Source organism: Scyliorhinus torazame, chromosome 22 (assembly GCF_047496885.1).
Source record: "Scyliorhinus torazame isolate Kashiwa2021f chromosome 22, sScyTor2.1, whole genome shotgun sequence".
Lineage (NCBI taxonomy): Eukaryota > Metazoa > Chordata > Chondrichthyes > Carcharhiniformes > Scyliorhinidae > Scyliorhinus > Scyliorhinus torazame.
Genome location: NC_092728.1, coordinates 40,683,191 through 40,704,803, shown reverse-complemented (window position 1 = coordinate 40,704,803; position 21,613 = coordinate 40,683,191). Strand labels below are relative to the sequence as shown.

At 49.2% G+C, this 21,613-nt stretch overlaps 1 protein-coding gene across 2 annotated transcripts in view; it reads right to left on the bottom strand.

The window, feature by feature from the left end:
- Nucleotides 1–4,513: 4,513 nt before the first annotated feature.
- The window catches only part of LOC140399030 (UDP-N-acetylhexosamine pyrophosphorylase-like protein 1), a 29,650-nt gene continuing 12,550 nt past the window's right edge, over nt 4,514–21,613 (bottom strand). The window contains exons 5-9 of one of the 2 annotated variants that reach the window (XM_072488090.1): nt 20,862–21,055; nt 18,668–18,808; nt 16,854–17,042; nt 12,206–12,272; nt 4,514–6,333 (exon numbers count right to left, since the gene is read on the bottom strand). In XM_072488090.1, coding sequence (XP_072344191.1) covers nt 6,244–6,333; nt 12,206–12,272; nt 16,854–17,042; nt 18,668–18,808; nt 20,862–21,055 — 681 coding nt within the window. In that variant the 3' untranslated portion in view covers nt 4,514–6,243. The remainder of the gene's footprint in view (nt 6,334–12,205; nt 12,273–16,853; nt 17,043–18,667; nt 18,809–20,861; nt 21,056–21,613) is intronic. The other variant, XM_072488092.1, reaches the window with a different exon arrangement.

Sequence of the window (21,613 nt, the reverse complement as noted above, 5' to 3'; positions counted from 1 at the left end):
CTGCTACTATATGTGGCGGATCCAGCGGAGGGGATGCCAGAAATAATGCGGATACTTGGGGAGTTTGGGGATTTTTCAGGGTATAAATTGAACATGGGGAAGAGTGAGCTGTTTGTGGTGCATCCAGGGGAGCAGAGTAGGGAAATAGAAGACCTACCGTTGAGGAAGGTAACAAGAGACTTTCGTTACCTAAGATTTGGGGCACATTGCACAGGCTAAATTTGACGCGGTTGGTGGAACAGATGGAGGAAGATTTCAAGAGATGGGATATGGTAGCATTGTCAATGGCAGGGAGGGTGCAGGCGGTTAAGATGGTGGTCCTCCCGAGATTCCTCTTTGTGTTTCAGTGTCTCCCGGTGGTGATCACGAAGGCTTTTTTCAAAAGGATAGAAAAGAGTATCATGGGTTTTGTTTGGGCCGGGAAGACTCCGAGAGTGAGGAAGGGATTCTTACAGCGTAGTAGGGATAGGGGGGGGCTGGCACTACCGAGCCTAAGTGAGTATTATTGGGCCGCTAATATTTCAATGGTGAGTAAGTGGATGGGAGAGGAGGAAGGAGCGGCGTGGAAGAGATTAGAGAGGGCGTCCTGTAGGGGGACCAGCCTGCAGGCTATGGTGACAGCCCCATTGCCGTTCTCACCAAGGAACTATACCACGAGTCCGGTGGTGGTAGCTACACTGAAGATTTGGGGACAGTGGAGACGACATAGGGGAAAGACCGGAGCACTGGGGGGGTCCCCGATAAGAAACAACCATAGGTTTGCCCCGGGGGGAATGGATGGGGGATATGGAATGTGGCAAAGAGCAGGTATAACGCAATTGAAAGATCTATTTGTGGATGGGAAGTTTGCGAGTCTGGGAGCGCTGACCGAGAAATATGGGTTGCCCCAAGGGAATGCATTCAGGTACATGCAATTGAGGGCTTTTGCGAGGCAACAGGTGGGGAATTCCCGCAGCTCCCGGCACAAGAGGTGCAGGACAGAGTCATCTCAAAGAAATGGGTGGGGGACGGTAAGGTGTCGGATATATATAGGGAAATGAGAGACGAAGGGGAGACTATGATGGACGAACTAAAAGGGAAATGGGAAGAAGAGCTAGGGGAGGAGATTGAGGAGGGGATGTGGGCAGATGCCCTAAACAGGGTAAACTCGTCGTCCTCGTGCGCCAGGCTAAGCCTGATTCAGTTCAAGGTATTACACAGGGCACATATGACTGGAACACGGCTCAGTAAATTTTTTGGGGTGGAGGATAGGTGTGCGAGGTGCTCGAGAAGCCCAGCGAATCATACCCATATGTTTTGGTCATGCCCAGCACTACAGGGGTTTTGGATGGGGGTGACAAAGGTGCTTTCGAAAGTAGTAGGAGTCCGGGTCGAACCAAGCTGGGGGTTGGCTATATTTGGGGTTGCACAAGAGCCGGGAGTGCAGGAGGCGAAAGAGGCCGATGTTTTGGCCTTTGCGTCCCTAGTAGCCCGGTGCAGAATATTGCTAATGTGGAAAGAAGCCAAGCCCCCGGGGGTGGAGACCTGGATAAATGATATGGCGGGGTTCATAAAGTTGGAGCGGATTAAGTTCGTCCTAAGGGGGTCAGCTCAAGGGTTTACTAGGCGGTGGCAACCGTTCGTCGAATATCTTGCGGAAAGATAGATAGGGGAGAACAAAGGCAGCAGCAGCAGCGGCCCAGGACTTGGGGGGGGGGGGGGGGGGGGGCCTGAGACAAGGCAGTTGCCAATTAGGGCTAGCTTTTATTTATTTTTTGTTATTTAATATTTATTTATTTGTTGTTGTTTTTGTTTAAATTTAAAAAGGTCATTATTATCTGTATTGTTACAATGTTGTGTAAAAGATGCACAATGTACTGTGTTGGTTGACCAAAAATTTTCAATAAAATATTATTTTAAAAAAAAAAGTTGAGGGCTCAATGTTCGGAGGGTTGGTTGACTTTATATGCACCATTCTGTTTTACAGGTTGTACTTCCTCATTGGAATTTGTAATCATTGCCTTATCAATATTTAGTAATAGAATATAGAAAAATACAGCACAGAACAGGCCCTTCGGCCCACGATGTTGTGCCGAACCTTTGTCCTAGATTAATTATAGATTATCATAGAATTAACAGTGCAGATGGAGGCCATTCGGCCCATCGAGTCTGCACCGGCTCTTGGAAAGAGCACCCTACCCAAGCTCAACACCTCCACCCTATCCCCATAACCCCACCCAACACTAAGGGCAATTTTGTACACGAAGGGCAATTTATCATGGCCAATCCACCCAACCTGCACATTTTTGGACTGTAGGAGGAAACCGGAGCACCCAGAGGAAACCCACACACGCACGCGGAGGATGTGCAGACTCCGCACAGACAGTGACCCAAGCTGGAATCGAACCTGGGACCCTGGAGCTGTGAAGCAATTGTGCTATCCACAATGTTACCGTGCTGCCCTTAAGAACAAATTAATCTACACTATATTATTCTACCGTAATCCATGTACCTATCCAATAGCTGCTTGAAGGTCCCTAATGTTTCCGACTCAACTACTTCCACAGGCAGTGCATTCCATGCCCCCACTACTCTCTGGGTAAAGAACTTACCTCTGACATCCCCCCTATATCTTCCACCATTCACCTTAAATTTATGTCCCCTTGTAATGGTTTGTTCCACCCGGGAGAAAAGTCTCTGACTGTCTACTCTATCTATTCCCCTGATCATCTTATAAACCTCTATCAAGTCGCCCCTCATCCTTCTCCGTTCTAATGAATTGGCAAAAAGGCCGTATTCTGTCCTGTAACAGGTGGTGATTGGATCTTGCCCGAGTGGGATGATTTTTCAGAGAACCAAGGATAGTTGAGTCCTGGATCCTCAGAGGAAAGCATCTGCTCTCTTTGGCCGTAAAAGCTACGTAGCCGTACAGAGACCTGAATGAATCCACAGTAAAAATCGTTATTTGAAAGCAGAAATCTTGAACTGACAGCCTACATTGAAGTAAGGTCTGCTGGAAGACCCCCATCAGAAACAAATACTCTGATCCTTGTGCTTGTATTTTACACCCCTCTTGTGTTTGTCTGTCTTGTGTGTATAAATGGTGGGGCGAGTTTGGGGAGGGGGGCGGGGGGTGAGGGATTGGAAATGAGATCATAGATAACCTGCTGTATTTTATACTTACTTAATCATCGTTATTGTTAAATTGTTTACATTTACAAACCTGGTGACTGCAGTTGTTGGGCAGTCAGAGACCAGAGATTTGGGGGATTTATTACTTTAAATTGTGCTGCGGCCCCAGGTCAAATGGGAGTCGCAATTGACCCTGCACTAGCCCAGGGTGTCATAACAATCTGATCTTTCCACAGCCTACCTTTCCCTACCGCTGTAAATTCCACCAGCCCGACAAGCCTGCATGATATCAGCACTACTCCAATTCCAGCCTTTCGTGCATCCCACATTAGGTACAAAGTAAAGCTCCCTCTTCACTGTCCTCATCAATCACTCCCAGGACAGGTACAGCACGGGGTTAGATACAGAGTAAAGCTCCCTCTACAATGTCCTCAGCAAACTCTCCAGGACAGGTACTGCACGGGTTAGATACAGAGTAAATTTCCCTCCACATTGCCCCAACAAACACTCCCAGAACAGGTACAGCATGGGGCTAGGTACAGTAAAACTCCCTCTACACTGTCCCCATCAAACGCTACCAGGACAGGTACAGCATGGGGTTAGATACAGAGTAAAGCTCCACCTACACTATCCTCATCAAACACTCCCAGGATAGGTACAGCTCATAGAACATTACAGCGCAGTATAGGCCCTTCGGCCCTCGATGTTGCGCCGCCCTGTGAAACCACTCTAAAGCCCATCTACACTATTCCCTTATTGTCCATATGTCTTTCCAATGACCATTTGAATGTCCTTAGTGTTGGCGAGTCCACTACTGTTGCAGGTTAGATACAAAGTAAAGCTCCTTCTACACTGTCCCCATCAAACATTCCCAGGACAGTTTATCAGTGGTTCATAAACTGCGATCCATGGAGGTGACAGAGAAATTCCAGGGGATCCTCAATGCAGGGTCCTTATAGATGATGAGGATACACAGTTGAGTGTAAAAAGCATAAATAATGGCAGGAGGTATGCTGGTTTCCTACCGCCCACATCCCTACTGCCCTCCCACTCTGCACCCTGCTCTCGCTCCCCTTAAACCTGCCCCCCGCACCCGGTGCTCCCCCACCCCCCTCGGCACTGCCCCAGCAGGCTCCCCCCTCTCCTCTTTGCCCCAACAGGCTCTCCCCCTCCCCTCTTCGCCCCAGCAGGCTCCTCCTCCTCCCCTCTTCACCACAACAGGCTCCCCGCCATCCCCTCACCCCCAGCACTCTCTCCTCCCATACTGACAATGTATTATGTTGTTTCTGCTCCCCATATTCTGATGCTATAAGATTGTTGAGGATAAAGAAAGGGGGTCAGAGGCAAAGACGGAAGAAGCGTTTGTCCCTGAATGAGCACTGCGAGAATATCAGGTCGGAGATCATTGGCAGGGCCTCAAGGCACTTTTATTTAATAATTGAGGTTACCTGCTTGATAAAAGTACATAATAGGATTAGGCACAAATACATTAAAAGACTGGGTTCACCAGACCCACAGATCACCAGAAATCACAGATCATTCTGATTCGTGGAATGACTGAAGTAGGAAGGAGGCACCTGGTCTGAAATCTTAAATAACATTTGAAAACTGGTTGTATCCAAAGCGCACACAGTATCTCAGAGATGGGATATTGTCCATGGTTAAATGTGGGATCTCAGATGACCACTCACTACTTTGTAAAAAACTGAACTTTACAGCAATGGAACTGGTCATCTCTAACCTGTATGCTGGGTTGACCGGGGAGCATGGGGCAGTGACCCTTTTTACCCAATGTGGGGGGCTTGCCCTGGGGTGAAGGCTCAGCCGGCAGCTAGGAAGGCAAATGCAGTGTTAGCATTCATTTCGAGAGGGCTAGAATACAAGACCAGGGATGTACTTCTGAGACTGTATAAGGTTCTGGTCAGACCCCATTTGGAGTGTTGTGAGCAGTTTTGGGCCCCGTATCGAAGGAAGGATATGCTGGCCTTGGAAAAGGTCCAGAGGAGGTTCACAAGAATGATCCATGGAATGAAGTTTAGAAGGATGAGGGGGAATTTTATTGAAACGTACAAGATACTGCGAGGCCTGGATAGAGTGGACATGGAGAGGATGTTTCCACTAGTAAGAAAAACTAGAACCCGAGGGCACAGTCTCAGACTAAAGGGACAATCCTGTAAAACAGCGATGAGGAATTCCATCAGCCAGAGGGTGGTGAATCTGTGGAACTCTTTGCCGCAGAAGGCTGTGGAGGCCAATTCACTGAGTGTCTTTAAGACAGAGATAGATAGGTTCTTGATTAATAAGGGGATCAGGGGTTATGGGCAAAAAGCAGGAGAATGTGGATGAGAAAAATATCAGCCATGATTGAGTGGCGGAGCGGACTTGATGGGCCGAGTGGCCTAATTCTGCTCCTATGTCTTATGGTCTTTGGACAGTGAGAGGTGATCTTATTGAAACAGAGTGTGAGGGGGCTTGACAGGGTAATGCTGAGAGATGTTTCCATCCTGGCTGGAGAGTCTGGAAGAAGGGAGATAGTGTCAGGGAGACTGTGATGAGCAGGAATTTCTTCACCGCGAGGGTTGTGAATCTTTGGCCTTCGCCACCCCAGGAGGTTCAGACATGAAGTATGCTGCTGGTTGAGATGGATACATTTTTGGGCTTGAAGGGAATTGAAGGAGATGGCAACTGGAAGGGGAAGTATTTTTGAGTGAAATATCAGCCGCAATCATAATGAATGTTGAAACAAGGCTTGCAGGTGCATATGGTCAACTCCTGTTACTACTAATTATGTTTTTGGGGGGGGGGGCATGAACAGTGACTCCCCATTGCCCTCTGGCTGGGGTTACCATGGTGATGTGTCCCCTGGACTAGTCATGATCTGAGTGCACATATTGGGTGAATTCTGAGCGAGGGAGTGGCTGAGCGCGGTTGGTCTTGATCAAGTCCCAGTCCTGGTCCAGGGAAGACACAGCCTCAGGTCATGGATAAAGCCAGAGCTGCACATTCGAAGTCGGAACAAAAATCAACCATCCTTTTTATAAATCAGTGTCAACAAAATAAAGGCACTTGATCCAGTTCTATGTATAAAATCCCTTCATTGGCAAATGAGGCTGTTTCCGTCACACTGAGCCATCACTGGCCCTGTGCCAGTGCAGCCATGGCCTGCTCAGTGAGCAGCAGTGGAGAACAGAACTCTCGATCCTTTAGATATTTCTCCAAACCCTGTAAAGGAAAACCAACATCAATTAGATCATTCAGCATACCCACTCGGGATCAAACCCTATCGCCTTGTCTACATTCAACCTGAACCACCTCTGGAGCAGAGAACCCATCTTACACCAGTCACAGAATGGGTGAACACGGGCCACATAGAACTGTACCTGTGTAATAATACAGCACAGAAGGCTATTCTGCCCATCATGTCTGAAAGACGAGCCACCCAGCCTCACCACCACTTGAGGTGCAAATCCAGATACCTTTTCAATGAGCTGAGGGTTTCTGCCTCTCTCACTGTTTCAGACAGTGAGTTCTAGACACCTCTGGGTGAAAACTTTGTTCCTCATCTCCCTCTAATCTTTCTACCAATCAATTTAAATCTATAATCCCCTAGTCACTGCACTCCCTGCTGAGGCAAATAGGCCCTTCCCATCCACTCTATCCAGGCCCCTCACAAGGGGATGAGATGTTGTACATCTCAATCAAATCCCCCCTCAGCCTCCTCTGTTCTCAGGAGTACAACCCCAGCCGATCCAATCTTTCCTCATTGCTGCAATTTTACAATCCTGATACATCTTTGTAAACTCCTCTATATCCTCTCCAATGCAACGACATCCTTTCTGCAATCAGGTGACCAAACTGCACACAGAACTCAGCCCCCTGCTCTTATATTCTCTGCCTCGGCTAATAAAGGCAAGGATTCCATTTTCCACCTTAGCCACCATATCAACCGGTCCTGCTAGCTTCAGGGATCTGTGGACCATCACTCCAAGATCCCTCACTTCCTCTACACCTCTCGGTATCCTCCCATTTATTGCATAACCATTTGCCTCGTTTGTCCTCCACAAATACATCACCTCGCACTGATGGGTTGAATTCCATTTGCGACCTTTCTGCCCACCTGACCAGTGCACCGATAGCCTCCTGCTGTCCCCAGCAGTCCTCCTCACGAGCTACCCTCTGGCCGATTGTGTTGTCTGCAAACTTCTCTCTCCTACATTTAAGTCTCTGCACCATTCCAGAAAATCCCATCTGCACCCACTGGTCATCTTTGCTGAATGTGGTGCCTAGATTTGGACACAGTACTCCAGCTGGAGCCTGTACAAGGTGTGTTTTAAAGGTTTAGTATAAGCTCCTTGCTTTGTACTCTGTTTCTATTGATAAAGTAAAGTGACCTTTGAGCTTTTTGAACAGCTTCTCAGATTTGTGCACATACAGTCCTGGGCTCTTTAAAACAGCACCATTTAGTTTATATCGCCTCTCCTCATTCTTCCTTCCAAAGGAATCACTTCTCACGTTAGATGTCACATGCCCAGGTGTCTACATCTTCCCGAGCTCGATTCTCATCCTTTTCACTATTTACATTTCTGAATGTTGTGTCATCTGCAAACTTTCAAATTATGTCCTGTAAACTCATATCAAGGTTATTAAATATTATATATCAAAAAGAACAGTGATCCTACTGGGACTCAGGCAGTTCAAGTGAGCACAAGGTGTAAATCTCTCCTTGGGGAAGACCCCGAGGCCCGGGAGGATTGGGTTTACTCTGTTCAACACATCTGCACAGAACCTCCAGGTATCACTGATTCATTCTCAGGATGTGGGTGTTGCTGGCTAGTGCAGCATTTATTCCACATCCCTAATTACCCACGAGAAGGTGGTGGTGAACTGCCTTCTTAAACCACTGTGGTCCCAGAGGTGTCGGTACACCCACTGTGCTGTTAGGGAGGGAGTTCCAGGATTTTGCCCCAGCGACAGTGAAGGAACTGCCGATATATTTCCAAGTCAGGGTGGTGAGTGACTTAGGGTGGAAGCTCCAGGTGGTGGTGTTCACAGGTATCCGCTGCCCTCGTCTTTCTAGATGGCAGTGGTCATGGGTTTGGAAGGTGCTGCCTAAGGAGCCTTGGTGAGTTCCTGCAGTGTATCTTGTAGATGGTACACCTGGCTGATACTGTGCATCAGTGGTGGAGGGAGTGAATTTTGACAGTGGTGGGTGGATGCTGATCAAATGCACTATTTGTCCTGGACAGTGTTGAGTTCAGGGTGTTGAGTTCAGGGTGCTGTTGGAGCCGCATTCATCCAGGCAGGTGGAGAACAAAGAACAAAGAAAAGTTACAGCACAGGAACAGGCCCTTCGGCCCTCCAAGCCTGCGCCGATCCAGATCCACTATCTAAAACTGTCGCCTATTTTCTAAGGATCTGTATCCCGCTGCTGCCTGCCCATTCATGTATCTGTCTAGTTACCTCTTAAATGACGCTATCATGCCCGCCTCTCCCACCTCCTCCGGCAATGCATTCCGGGCACCCACCACCCTCTGCGTAAAGAACTTTCCACACATAGCTCCCTTAAACTTTTCCCCCCTCACCTTGAACTCGTGACTCCTAGTCCCCCACTCTGGGGAAAAAGCTTCTTGCTTTCCACCCTGTCTATACCTCTCATGATTTTGTAGACCTCAATGATGTTACCCCTCAATCTCTGTCTTTCTAATGAAAATAATCCTAATCTATTCAACCTCTCTTCATAGCTAGCACCCTCCACACCAGGCAACATCCTGGTGAACCTCCTCTGCACCTTCTCCAAAGCATCCACATCCTTTTGGTAATGTGGCGACCAGAACTGTACGCAGTATTCCAAATGTGGCCGAACCAAAGTCTTATACAACTGTAACATGACCTGCCGACTCTTGTACTCAATACCCCTTCCGATGAAGGAAAGCATGCCGTATGCCTTCTTGACCACTATTGACCTGCGCAGCCACCTTCAGGGTACAATGGACCTGAACACCCAGATCTCTCTGTACATCAAATTTCCCCAGGGCTTTTACATTTACCGTATAGTTCGCTCTTGAATTGGATCTTCCAAAATACATCACCTCGCATTTGCCCGGATTGAACTCCATCTGCCATTACTCCGCCCAACTCTCCAATCTATCTATATTCTGCTGTATTCTCTGACAGTCCCCTTCACTATCTGCTACCCCACCAATCTTAGTGTCATCTGCAAACGTGCTAATCAGACCACCTATACCTTCCTCCAGATCATTTATGTATATCATAAGAACATCACTAGAAGCAGTAGTAGGCCATCTGGTCCCTCGAGCCTGCTCCACCATTCAATGAGATCATGGCTGATCTTTTGAGGACTCAGCTCCACTTTCCGGCCCGAACACCACAACCCTTAATCCCTTTATTCTTAAAAAAACTCTCTCTCTTTATCTTAAAAACATGTATTGAAGGAGCCTCTACTGCTTCACTGGGCAAGGAATTCCATAGATTCACAACCCTTTGGGTGAAGAAGTTCCTCCTAAACTCAGTCCTAAATCTACTTCCCCTTATTTTGAGGCTATGCCCCCTAGTTCTGCTTTCACCCGCCAGTGGAAACAACCTGCCCACATCTATCCAGCACGGGGCAGCACGGTAGCATTGTGGATAGCACAATTGCTTCACAGCTCCAGGGTCCCAGGTTCGATTCCGGCTTGGGTCACTGTCTGTGCGGAGTCTGCACATCCTCCCCGTGTGTGCGTGGGTTTCCTCCGGGTGCTCCGGTTTCCTCCCACAGTCCAAAGATGTACGGGTTAGGTGGATTGGCCATGATAAATTGCCCTTGGTGTCCAAAATTGCCCTTAGTGTTGGGTGGGGTTACTGGGTTATGGGGATAGGGTGTAGGCGTTGACCGAGGGTAGGGTGCTCTTTCCAAGAGCTGGTGGAGACTCGATGGGCCGAATGGCCTCCTTCTGCACTGTAAATTCTATGATCTATGATCCTATCTATTCCCTTCATAATTTCTATAAGATCCCCCTCATCCTTCTAAATTCCAACAAGTACAATCCCAGTCTACTCAACCTCTCCTCGGAATCCAACCCCTTCAGCTCTGGGATGAACTTAGTGAATCTCCTCTGCACACCCTCCAGTGCCAGTACGTCCTTTCTGAAGTAAGGAATCCAAAACTGAACACAATACTCCAGGTGTGGCCTCACTAACACCTTATACAATTGCAGCATAACCGCCCTAGTCTTAAACTCCATCCCTCTAGCAATGAAGGACAAAATTCCATTTGCCTTCTTAATCACCTGTTGCACCTGTAAACCAACTTTTTGCGACTCATGCACTAGCACACCCAGGTCTCTCTGCACAGCAGCATGTTTTAATATTTTATCATTTAAATAATAATCCCTTTTGCTGTTATTCCTACCAAAATGGATAACCTCACATTTGTCAACATTGTATTCCATCTGCCAGACCCTAGCCCATTCACTTAGCCTATCCAAATCCCTCTGCAGACTTCCAGTATCCTCTGCACTTTTTGCTTTACCACTTATCTTAGTGTCGTCTGCAAACTTGGACACATTGCCCTTGGTCCCCAAATCCAAATCATCTATGTAAATTGTGAACAGTTGTGGGCCCAACACTGATCCCTGAGGGACACCACTAGCTACTGATTGCCAACCAGAGAAACACCCATTAATCCCCACTCTTTGCTTTCTATTAATTAACCAATCCTCTATCCATGCTACTACTTTCCCCTTAATGCCATGCATCTTTATCTTATGCAGCAACCTTTTGTGTGGCACCTTGTCAAAGGCTTTCTGGAAATCCAGATATACCACACCCATTGGCTCCCCGTTATCTACCGCACTGGTAATGTCCTCACAAAATTCCACTAAATTAGTTAGGCACGACCTGCCCTTTATGAACCCATGCTGCGTCTGCCTAATGGGACAATTTCCATCCAGATGCCTCGCTATTTCTTCCTTGATGACAGATTCCAGCATCTTCCCTACTACCGAAGTTAAGCTCACTAGCCTATAATTACCCGCTTTCTGCCTACCTCCCTTTTTAAACAGTGGTGTCACGTTTGCTCATTTCCAATCTGCCAGGACCACCCCAGAGTCTAGTGAATTTTGGTAAATTATCACTAGTGCATTTGCAATTTCCCTAGCCATCTCTTTTAGCACTCTGGGATGCATTCCATCAGGGCCAGGAGACTTGTCTACCTTTAGCCCCATTAGCTTGCCCATCACTACCTCCTTGGTGATAACAATCCCCTCAAGGTCCTCACCTGTCATAGCCTCATTTCCATCAGTCACTGGCATGTTATTTGTGTCTTCCACTGTGAAGACCGACCCAAAAAACCTGTTCAGTTCCTCAGCCATTTCCTCATCTCCCATTATTAAATCTCCCTTCTCATCCTCTAAAGGACCAATATTTATCTTAGCCACTCTGTTTTGTTTTATGTATTTGTAGAAACTTTTACTATCTGTTTTTATATTCTGAGCAAGTTTACTCTCATAATCTTTCTTACTCTTCTTTATAGCTTTTCTAGTAGCTTTCTGTTGTCCCCTAAAGATTTCCCAGTCCTCTATGCTTTTTCCTTCAATTTGATACTCTCCCTTATTTCCTTAGATATCCACGGTCGATTTTCCCCCTTTTTACCGTCCTTCCTTTTTGTTGGTATAAACCTTTGCTGAGCACTGTGAAAAATCGCTTGCAAGGTTCTCCACTGTTCCTCAACTGTTTCACCATAAAGTCTTTGCTCCCAGTCTACCTTAGCTAGTTCTTCTCTCATCCCATTGTAATCTCCTTTGTTTAAGCACAAAACACTAGTGCTTGATTTTACCTTCTCACCCTCCATCTGTATTTTAAATTCCACCATATTGTGATCGCTCCTTCCGAGCACGTCAGCTACACTCCTGACTTGTGCCTCGTTAATGGTGAACAGGCTTTGGGGAGTCAGGAGGTGAGTTACTCACCACAGGATTCCTACCCTCTGATCTGTTCTTGCAGCCACAGTATTTATATGGCTGGTCCAGTTCTGTTTCTGGTCCATGGTAACCCCCAGCATGTTGATAGATTCAGAGTCAACTACCTGGTCACCTACCTCTCCTTCAGAAGAGACGAGCGGGGAGATCTCACACACTGCAGGTGGTTCCTCTGTATCCTGGAACCTGCAGGAACACACAAGCATTTCAGTAATAGTGTCCTTGTGTCCGCGTCTCCAAACACGGCTTTCATTAATTCCCCATTCTGGGGGCAATGCCAATTTGTCCTATTCTGAACCTTCATCTCTGGTTCCTTCGAACCCACCTTTCCTAATATCTTCATCCTTCCCATTTCAAGATCAAGACCTCTTCGGTCAAGCATGCAAACGTTTCTCCCCCAACAACCACCTGCATTTATATAGCACCTTTGACATAGTAAATCACCACAAGGCACGTTATTGGAGTGTTACCAAACTAAATTTAACACCGAGTCACACAAGGAGCCATTAGCACAGGTAATCAGAGGCTTGTGCTAAGGAACATCTTAAAGGAGGTAAGTGGGAGGTAGAGAGGCAAAGAGATTTAGGGAGGGAATTCCAGACCTTATGATCTTGGATGTCAATGGTGGAACAAGTAAAATTAGAGGTGCTCAAGAAGCCAGATTTAGAGGAACGCAGAGATATCAAAGGGTGCATTGTGCAAGAGAAATAGGGAGGGGGGGCTCATGGAGGATTAGATCAACTGCAGGATTTAAAACAGCCCCGTCCACCTTCTCAGCTTGAATTTGGGGTAAGACTGGCTCAGCCCACAGACTGGGGCTCACCAGCTGCACCTCATCTGCTCCTCATACAACTTCCCTGAAAGCCTGTCATCAACTCTGACTGCCTCATCAGACAGTCCCAGAATATCGAGTCACCTCACACCAGCCTTCCTGTGGCCTCTAGCTGTGGGAAACAATGATGATCAGTTTTTATTTGATTTGTCCGGATCCTGATGTGGAAATAGTTCCTGGCTGCGAACGGTAGCTTTCGAACCCTGGGCCAGTCGTTTACTTCACTTGAAATATTGCGCACAATTCTGGTCGCCGCACTACCAGAGGATGTGGAGGCTTTGGAGAGGGTGCAGAGGAGGTTTACCAGGATGTTGCTTGGTCTGGAGGGTGTTAGCCATGTGGAGAGGACGAATAGACTCGGGACTGTTTTCATTAGAAAGACGGAGGTTGAGGAGTGACCTGATAGAGGTCTACAAGATTATGAGAGGCATGGATAGAGTGGATGGGCAGGTACGCTTTCCCAGGGGGGAGGGGTCAGTCACCAGGGGGCATAGGTTTAAGGTCCATGGGACAAAGTTTAGAGGCGATGTACGAGACAGGTTTTTTTACACAGAGGGTGGTGAGTGCCTGGGGAGGTTGTGGAAGCAGATACATTAATGGCGTTCAAAAGGCATCTCGACAAATACATGGATAGGATGGGAATATAGGGATACGGATCAAGGAACTGGTGAGGGATTTGGCAAAGGTTGGTATTATGCCCAGTACAGGCTTTGAGGGCCAAAGGGCCTGTTCCTGTGCTCTATTGTTCTTTGTTCAATTACAACACGTCAGTTCCAGTGTCATTTACTTATCATCCAATGGGTCCCATCCTCACATCCTGCACTGACCAATGTCCCACACGCTGCTGTGACCATCTGGTACCAGGTCTAGTGGCAGTTCTTTACAGGCAAGCAGGATCAGTAACCCAGACCTGACCCCTCACCCACTCCGTTACCTCAACCAATCCCCATGACACGGACCGTACCCTCTAACCCACTCCGTTACCCCGACCCTACCCACTCACCCACTCATTATCCGGACCCTACCCTCTCACCCACTCCCCGTTACCCCGACCCTACCCTCTCACCCACTCATTACCCGGACCCTACCCTCTCACTCACTCCGTTACCCCGACCCTACCCCCTCACCCACTCCCCATTACCCGGACCCTACCCTCTCACCCACTCCGTTACCCCGACCCTACCCACTCACCCACTCATTATCCGGACCCTACCCTCTCACCCACTTCCCGTTACCCCAACCTTACCCTCTCACCCACTCCGTTAACCCGACCCTACCCTCTCACCCACTCCCCATTACCCCATCCTTACCCGCTCACCCACTCCGTTACCCCGACCCTACCCTCTCACCCACTCATTATCCGGACCCTACCCTACCCTCTCACCCACTCCCCGTTACCCGGACCCTACCCTCTCACCAACTCCCCGTTACCTGGACCCTACCCTCTCACCCACTCATTATCTGGATCCTACCCTCTCACCCACTCCCCATTCCCCGGACCCTACCCTCTCACCCACTCCCCATTCCCCGGACTCTACCCTCTCACCCACTCATTATCTGGACCCTACCCTCTCACCCACTCTCCGTTATCCCGACCCTACCCTCTCACCCACTCCCCGTTATCCCGACCCTACCCTCTCACCCACTCCCCGTTACCTGGACCCTACCCTCTCACCCACTCCCCGTTACTTTGACTCTACCCTCTCACCCACTCCCCATGACCTCGACCCTACCCTCTCATCCACTCCCCGTTATCCCGACCCTACCCACTTCGTTACCCAGACCCTACCCTCTCACCCACCCCCCGTTACCCAGACCGTACCCTCTCATCCACTTCCCGTTAACCCCACCATACCCACTTCGTTACCCAGACCCTACACTCTCACCCATCCCCCGTTATCCTGACCCTACCCACTTCGTTACCCCGACCCTACCCTCTCACCCACCCCCCGTTACTCCGACTCCACCCTCACCCACTCCGTTACCCCGACTCTACCTTCACCCACTCCCCGTTACCCAGACCCTACCCTCTCACCCACTCCGTTACCCAGACCCTACCCTCTCACCCACTCCGTTACCCAGACCCTACCCTCTCACCCACTCCGTTACCCCAACTCTACCCTCTCACCCACTCTCCATGACCTCGACCCTACCTTCTCATCCACACCCAGTTATCCCGACCCTACCCACTTCGTTACCCAGACCCTACCCTCTCACCCACCCCCCGTTACCCAGACCCTACCCTCTCACCCACCCCCCGTTACCCAGACCCTACCCTCTCATCCACTCCCCGTTATCCCAACCCTACCCACTTCGTTACCCAGACACTACACTCTCACCCACCCCCCGTTATCCCGACCCTACCCACTTTGTTACCCCGACCCTACCCTCTCACCCCGTTACTCCGACTCCACCCTCACCCACTCCGTTACCCCTACTCTACCTTCACCCACTCCCCGTTACCCAGACCCTACCCTCTCACCCACTCCCCGTTACCCTGACCCTACCCTCTCACCCACTCCCATTTACCCTGACCCTACCCACTGTTACCCTGACCCTACCCTCTCACCTACTCCCCATTACCCAGACCCTACCCTCTCACCCACTCCACATTACCCAGACCCTATCCTCTCACCCACTCCACATTACCCGGACCCTACCCTCTCACCCACTCCACATTACCCAGACCCTACCCTCTCACCCACTCCACATTACCCAGACCCTATCCTCTCACCCACTCCCCATTACCCAGACCCTATCCTCTCACCCACTCCACATTACCCGGACTCTACCCTCTCACCCACTCCACGTTACATCCCTACACTCTCACAGATGACATTACCTCGACCCTACCCTCCCACCCACTCCTCTTACCCCGATCCCAAGCTTCAGCTTTTCCATCTCTTCTGTAGGAGAGCTGTGGACTGTGTTCATATTCCATCCAGCACACACCGCACACACCAAGAGATTCTGGTACCCTCCGAGAAGGCATTTCCTGCTCCAAATCCGGGCAGTGGCCAGTGATAGGAATGGGCAGAGGATACAATCCCACTCCACATACTTGATGTGATAATCACGGTTGACACTCCCGTGCAGTACTGAGGAGGTGCTGCACTGACAGAGGTGCTCTCAGGTAAGGCCATAAAGATGCATTAAAGGTCGCCATTCGCCCTGCGTCTGCTCCGCTATTCAATGAGATCATAACTGATCTGACAATCCTCAACTCCAATTACCCACCTTATCCCAACATCCGTTGAACATGTGTAACGACTCATCCTCTGCGGCAAAGAATTCCATTGATTTAATACCCTCAGAAGAAATTCTTCCTCATCTCTGTCTTAAATGGATTACCTCTTAACTGAGATTAAGCCCTCGGGTCCTAGACTCTCCCACAAAGGGAAACATCCTCGCAGCATCTACACTGTCAAGCCCGATCATACCCACTCCGTTACTCCGACCCTACTCTCACCCACTCCCCATGACCTCGACCCTGAGAATCCTATATAGGGGCTTAGGGGCTGTTTAGCACAGGGCTAAATCGCTGGCTTTGAAAGCAGACCAAGGAAGGCCAGCAGCACGGTTCAATTCCCGTAACAGCCTCCCCGAACAGGCGCCGGAATGTGGCGACTAGGGGCTTTTCACAGTAACTTCATTTGAAGCCTACTTGTAACAATAAGCGATTTTCATTTTCATTTCATATATGTCTCATTCTTCTAAACCCCAATGAGCACAGGCCCAATCTACTCAACCTGTGTGGCACGGTGGTAGTGGTTAGTACTGCTGCCTCCGAGCACCTCTGTAGACTCTGGTGTCATTCTCACCACTTGCCTTCCCATCTATTTTTTGTCATCTACAAACCTGGCAATAATGAATTCACTGTGTTTACAGGGCCATCTGTTAATCAAGCAGAGACAAAATTAATTTCAGGAACCTACTGGTTGAGGGGGGAGATCCGGTTGCCCTTCTGATCCAGGAAGTGGGCACCAGCTTGCACTGCCCAGCGATAGTGCTGCCACAGCAGGGCACGACGTGCACTGGAGGGGGTATCTTTGTTCCCAGCGTTTTCTGCATTCTTCAGAGGGGAGAATTCTTCCTCCCTCAACACTTCAAACACAACAAACTTCCTGCACAGAAAAACATCAACACCATCAGGCAGCGGGGCACAGTTTTAACCTGTAGACATGACAGCAACCTCCAGGCAGGTATAACCAATGGGAACAGAGGTGAGAGAGTGGTTTTAGACAATGGGAACAGGGCAGGTTTGTAATTACCAATGGGAGCAGGGAGTGCGTTTAGCTAATGGGAACAGAGCAGAGAGTGGGTTTAACCAATAGGGACAGAGCAGGGAGTGGGTTTAACCAATGGGGACAGAGCAGACAGTCGGTTTAACCAATGGGAACAGAGTGGAGAGTGGGTTGAGCCAATGGGGACAGAGCAGAGAGTGGATCTAACCAATGGGGACAGAGTGGGGAGTGTGTTTAGCCAATAGTGACAGAGAGTGGGGTGGGTTTTGCCAATGGGAGCAGGGAGTGGATTTAGCCAATGGGGACAGAGCAGGGAGTGGGTTTAACCAATGGGGACAGAGCAGAGTGGGTTTAACCAATGGGGACAGAGTGGGGAGTGGGTTTAGCCAATGGGGGCAGAGCAGTGAGTGGGTTTAACCAATGGGGACAAAGCAGAGAGTGGGTTTAGCAAATGGGAACAAAGATTGGGGAGTGGGTTTAGCCAATGGGGACGGAGCAGGGAGTAGCCTTAGCCAATGGGAGCAGAGGGAAATGTTTTAGACTTCAGCACAAATGGGATCGTGGGCCTGGTCAGCTGCCCTCACATACCAACCTGTGGCCCAACACGCTGACCCGAGGGAGAAAGCTGCACTCACCAAATGCCGAGTTCTATCTGTCATCTTCAGTGAGGAACAGATCCATCTCCAGATTCCATTGAGATCACAGCAGCCAATCTCAAACCCATCATTGAGCGCACACCCGGATTCTCTTCCTGTTCGGTCCGCGTGGACAGTCCGCGTGGACAGCCCGCGTGGACAGCCCGCGTGGACAGCCCGCGTGGACAGCCCGCGTGGACAGCCCGCGTGGACAGTCCGCGTGGACAGGGGATTGCAAAGGCAACTCCACCATGTTACACTTACTTCCCGTAGGGTTACTGGAGGAGAGTGCAAGCTAACTGTGACAGTCATCTGCAGCTGGATATGTGGAGGTTCCCAAGGCCTGCCACATTTCCAAGCCTCCCTCCTCCCCTATTCTGCTGTTGGCATAGCCAGCTCCTCTGGATCCATCCTTCATTGCCTTCCACCATTCCCCTTTAATCATTTAATCTCTCCTGCCCTCCGTTCTTTGTCCCCATTGGTTAAATCCACCCCCTACACGACATTCCCATTTCCCTCTACCTCCACATTTGCTTAAAAGCTGTTACATCCCCAGCTTCTTCCAATTCTGACCAAACGCCAGCAAGCTGAAACTTCAACTCCTTCTCTCCGCAGATGCTGCCTGACCCACTCGGTGTTGCCAGCAGATTTGCTTTTATTTCGGAATTCCGGTAGGTGCAGTATTTTGAGAGTTGTGAAGGAGTTCTCTCTCTAGCCTGTCTCAGGTTATGGGATGATGCCGTAGGGAGCTACTCCTGCACCGACGGAAGGACCTCCGACCATGCAAACTCCTCAGGAGTTTCCATCATCAGAGGAAAACCTTAAAGACAAACAGAGGTGCGAGCAAATCCTCTCGCTCAGCTTACTCACTTGGAGAACTGAAAAACGTCGAAAACGAACTTCTCCATCTTGATGCCGTTGGGTGCCTCTGGTTTCACTGGGTTTCCTTTCTCATCGACGTGGGGAATCTTCTTCACGGCAACGTGACACTTCAATTGTGGTTCAAACTCTCTGGTTGAGAATGAAGAGAATAGAGAGAATGAGGCACACAGCACAGAAGGCCATGCATCATGTCCGTGCTGCCTCTTTGAAAGAGCTACCAGTTTGTGCCACTCCCCTGCTCTTTCCCCACTTTGCAAGTATTAATCCAATTCCCTGTTGCAAGTTACAGGTAGCGCATTCCAAATAACAGCTCACTGTGCAAACTATTTCTCATCTTCCCTCGAGTTCTTTCGCCCATTACTTTACTCAATGTTCTTTAGTTAATGACCCGCCTGCCCAGTGAAATGCATTGTATCAAAACACGTTGTAATTCGGGACCACTTTGTTACATCACCCCAGAACCTCCTCTGAACAACTTCCTCTGCACCAAGGAGAATAATCCCTCTTCTTGAATCTCTCCATAATTGAGATCCTGCCGATGTGACACACTTGGTGTGAACCCATCGCACCAATGGAGTCCCTAGTGTAGGAGGCCATTCGGCCCATCCAGTCTGCACCCGCCCTCCAAAAGAGCACCCTACCTAGGCCCACTCCCCCTCTCCCCACCCCCTATCCCTGTAACCCCCATCTAACCTGTACATCCTTGAACACTTCTGGGGCAATTTAGCATGGTCAATCCACCTAGCCCGCACATTTTAGGATTGTGGGAGGAAGCTGGGCACCTGGAGAAAACCCACGCAGACACGGGAAGAACGTGCAGACTCCACACAGAGAGTGACCCAAGACTGGAATTGAACCCAGATCCCTGGCGCTGTGAGGCAGCCGTGCGAACGACTGCGCCACCGTACCACGCAGGAACAGCTGAGGGGCAAGTACCTGGGCCAGGCAGACACCATCGTGGAGGCTCACTGCCCCTTCTCAATGGCAATTAGGGATGGGAAATTAAATGCTGGCATTTCCCACATCCACAAACAAATGAAAACTGACAACATGGACAGCAACTCCCCTATTAGTGTGAATAGGGAAGTGGGTGAATGGTTTAAAATAACAGGTGAGCTGTGACAAGGATGCAAATTGTGACCTGATTTATTTAATCTCTTACTGGAAGCAGCAATGAACCTTGCACTAAAAGAAGATATCGGATGCGTGTCCTAGAGTGTAAATATTTTAAACAATCGTATCTGTTAACATTGACCTTATAGCAATGTGAAATGCAGATTGACAGAAACCAGCTAATAGGGTGTACACGGAAGCTAACAAATTTTCACTACAGATTAACAGGCAGAGGACGAAGGTCATTTCTCAATATTTAACTAGATGTCAGAGAGACAGCCGAGCATGGAGGCCGGGGAGGAACCAGAGAGGAGGGGCTGAGATAAACGTCAACACCGTGTTTTCAGATGGTGTCACAAGAGGCAGCAGATAGATGAGGAACAGGAAGGGGTTATCAGAGATAGATCTCCGAGGGACACTAGAGGTAATGGTGCAAGACTAGGAAGACACTGCTGGTCATCCTCTGGCTATCACTGATTCGGTGTGAACTGAACACCCAAGGCAAGGTGTTAGAGGAGGATGGTCTAATAAACCGTGTCAAAGGGTGCAGACAGGTCGAGAGGGATGAGGGAGATAGTTTACCCACAATCACATGGAATGTCATCTGTGACATTGATAGGGGCAGTTTCGGTACTGTGGCCAGAGCAGAAACCTGATTGGGGGAACTCAAACATGACCAAACAAAAAAGATGGCCACATATTTGATCATAGCAGGAGATATAGGCATGGGTTAGGGAATAGCAGGAAAGATGGACAGGGATTTGGGATATGACATGTTCGAGGACTTGAGGTAAACAAAAGGTTGGGAAGGAGGGTGTAGTTTGTAGAGACTGAGGGGAAAAGGTGGACTGTGGGAATGGGGTGGTAGGAGGGGTGGTTGGTTTGAGGAGGATAGTTATGTCTGAAGATTGAAAGGGGAGGAGGGCAGTACCCATGGAGGGGGGGACCATTAATAACATCAGCTAACATGGAGGCCGAGAAGGAATGTGGTTAGCAATTAAATTCGAGAGGTAAGTGGGCCGGTCTCACAGACACTGGTAACTGATAATAACAGAGAGCAGGGTCTTACTCTGTCACCGATTTGAGGAAGTCCACAGTGAAGAAGTGATTGCAGATATTGCCAGCGTTGAAGGTAAGTCGACCATCTGCATTCCTCTGCTCCACAGTCGCCTGGCTCACCTCACTGTACTCCACAACCTGGTTGATACCATCCACACAACACACCACACCAACTGGCTCGGTGGGGTAAGCCTTCTCAACCACCTGAGGACACAACGGAGCATTAAGGACACAAAGGGGACATCCTTCACCTCTGGGACCCGCGTTCAGAGGGCTGTCTAAGGCATGGTCAAGAGGGCAGGTTCTCAGCTCAGACACTATAAAACTATCAATGTTACAGCAGGCCTGGGGCATGCACATTCAGAGCAAGCTTCACAATGATACATGGAGAGTTTGAACAATGATTATCTTCAAATGGAAAGTCGTTCGATCCCAGCACCATCTTTCAAAGGCCGAGCTCAAATAGCATTGTAGACTTCACTACAACCCCTCTCACGTTGCTGCTATTCAGTCCCATGAATGAAGAGGTTTCCTTCTTTGGAACCATTTCAAGTTACTGGGAGAGTAGGCTGCATCACAACCAAGATTGATTCCATCCTCAGGCAATACTTGTAGTCAGTCTTTTAGAATCAAGGAGTCCCTGGCCTGCTGGGGAGAATTGTGGCAAGATTTAGGTCAGGGCCAGACTGGGGTTGGGGCATGGCTGGGACCCAGCTGCAGGGGGAATAGGGTAGGGTTCGGGGCCAGAGCCTGGCCAGTGGG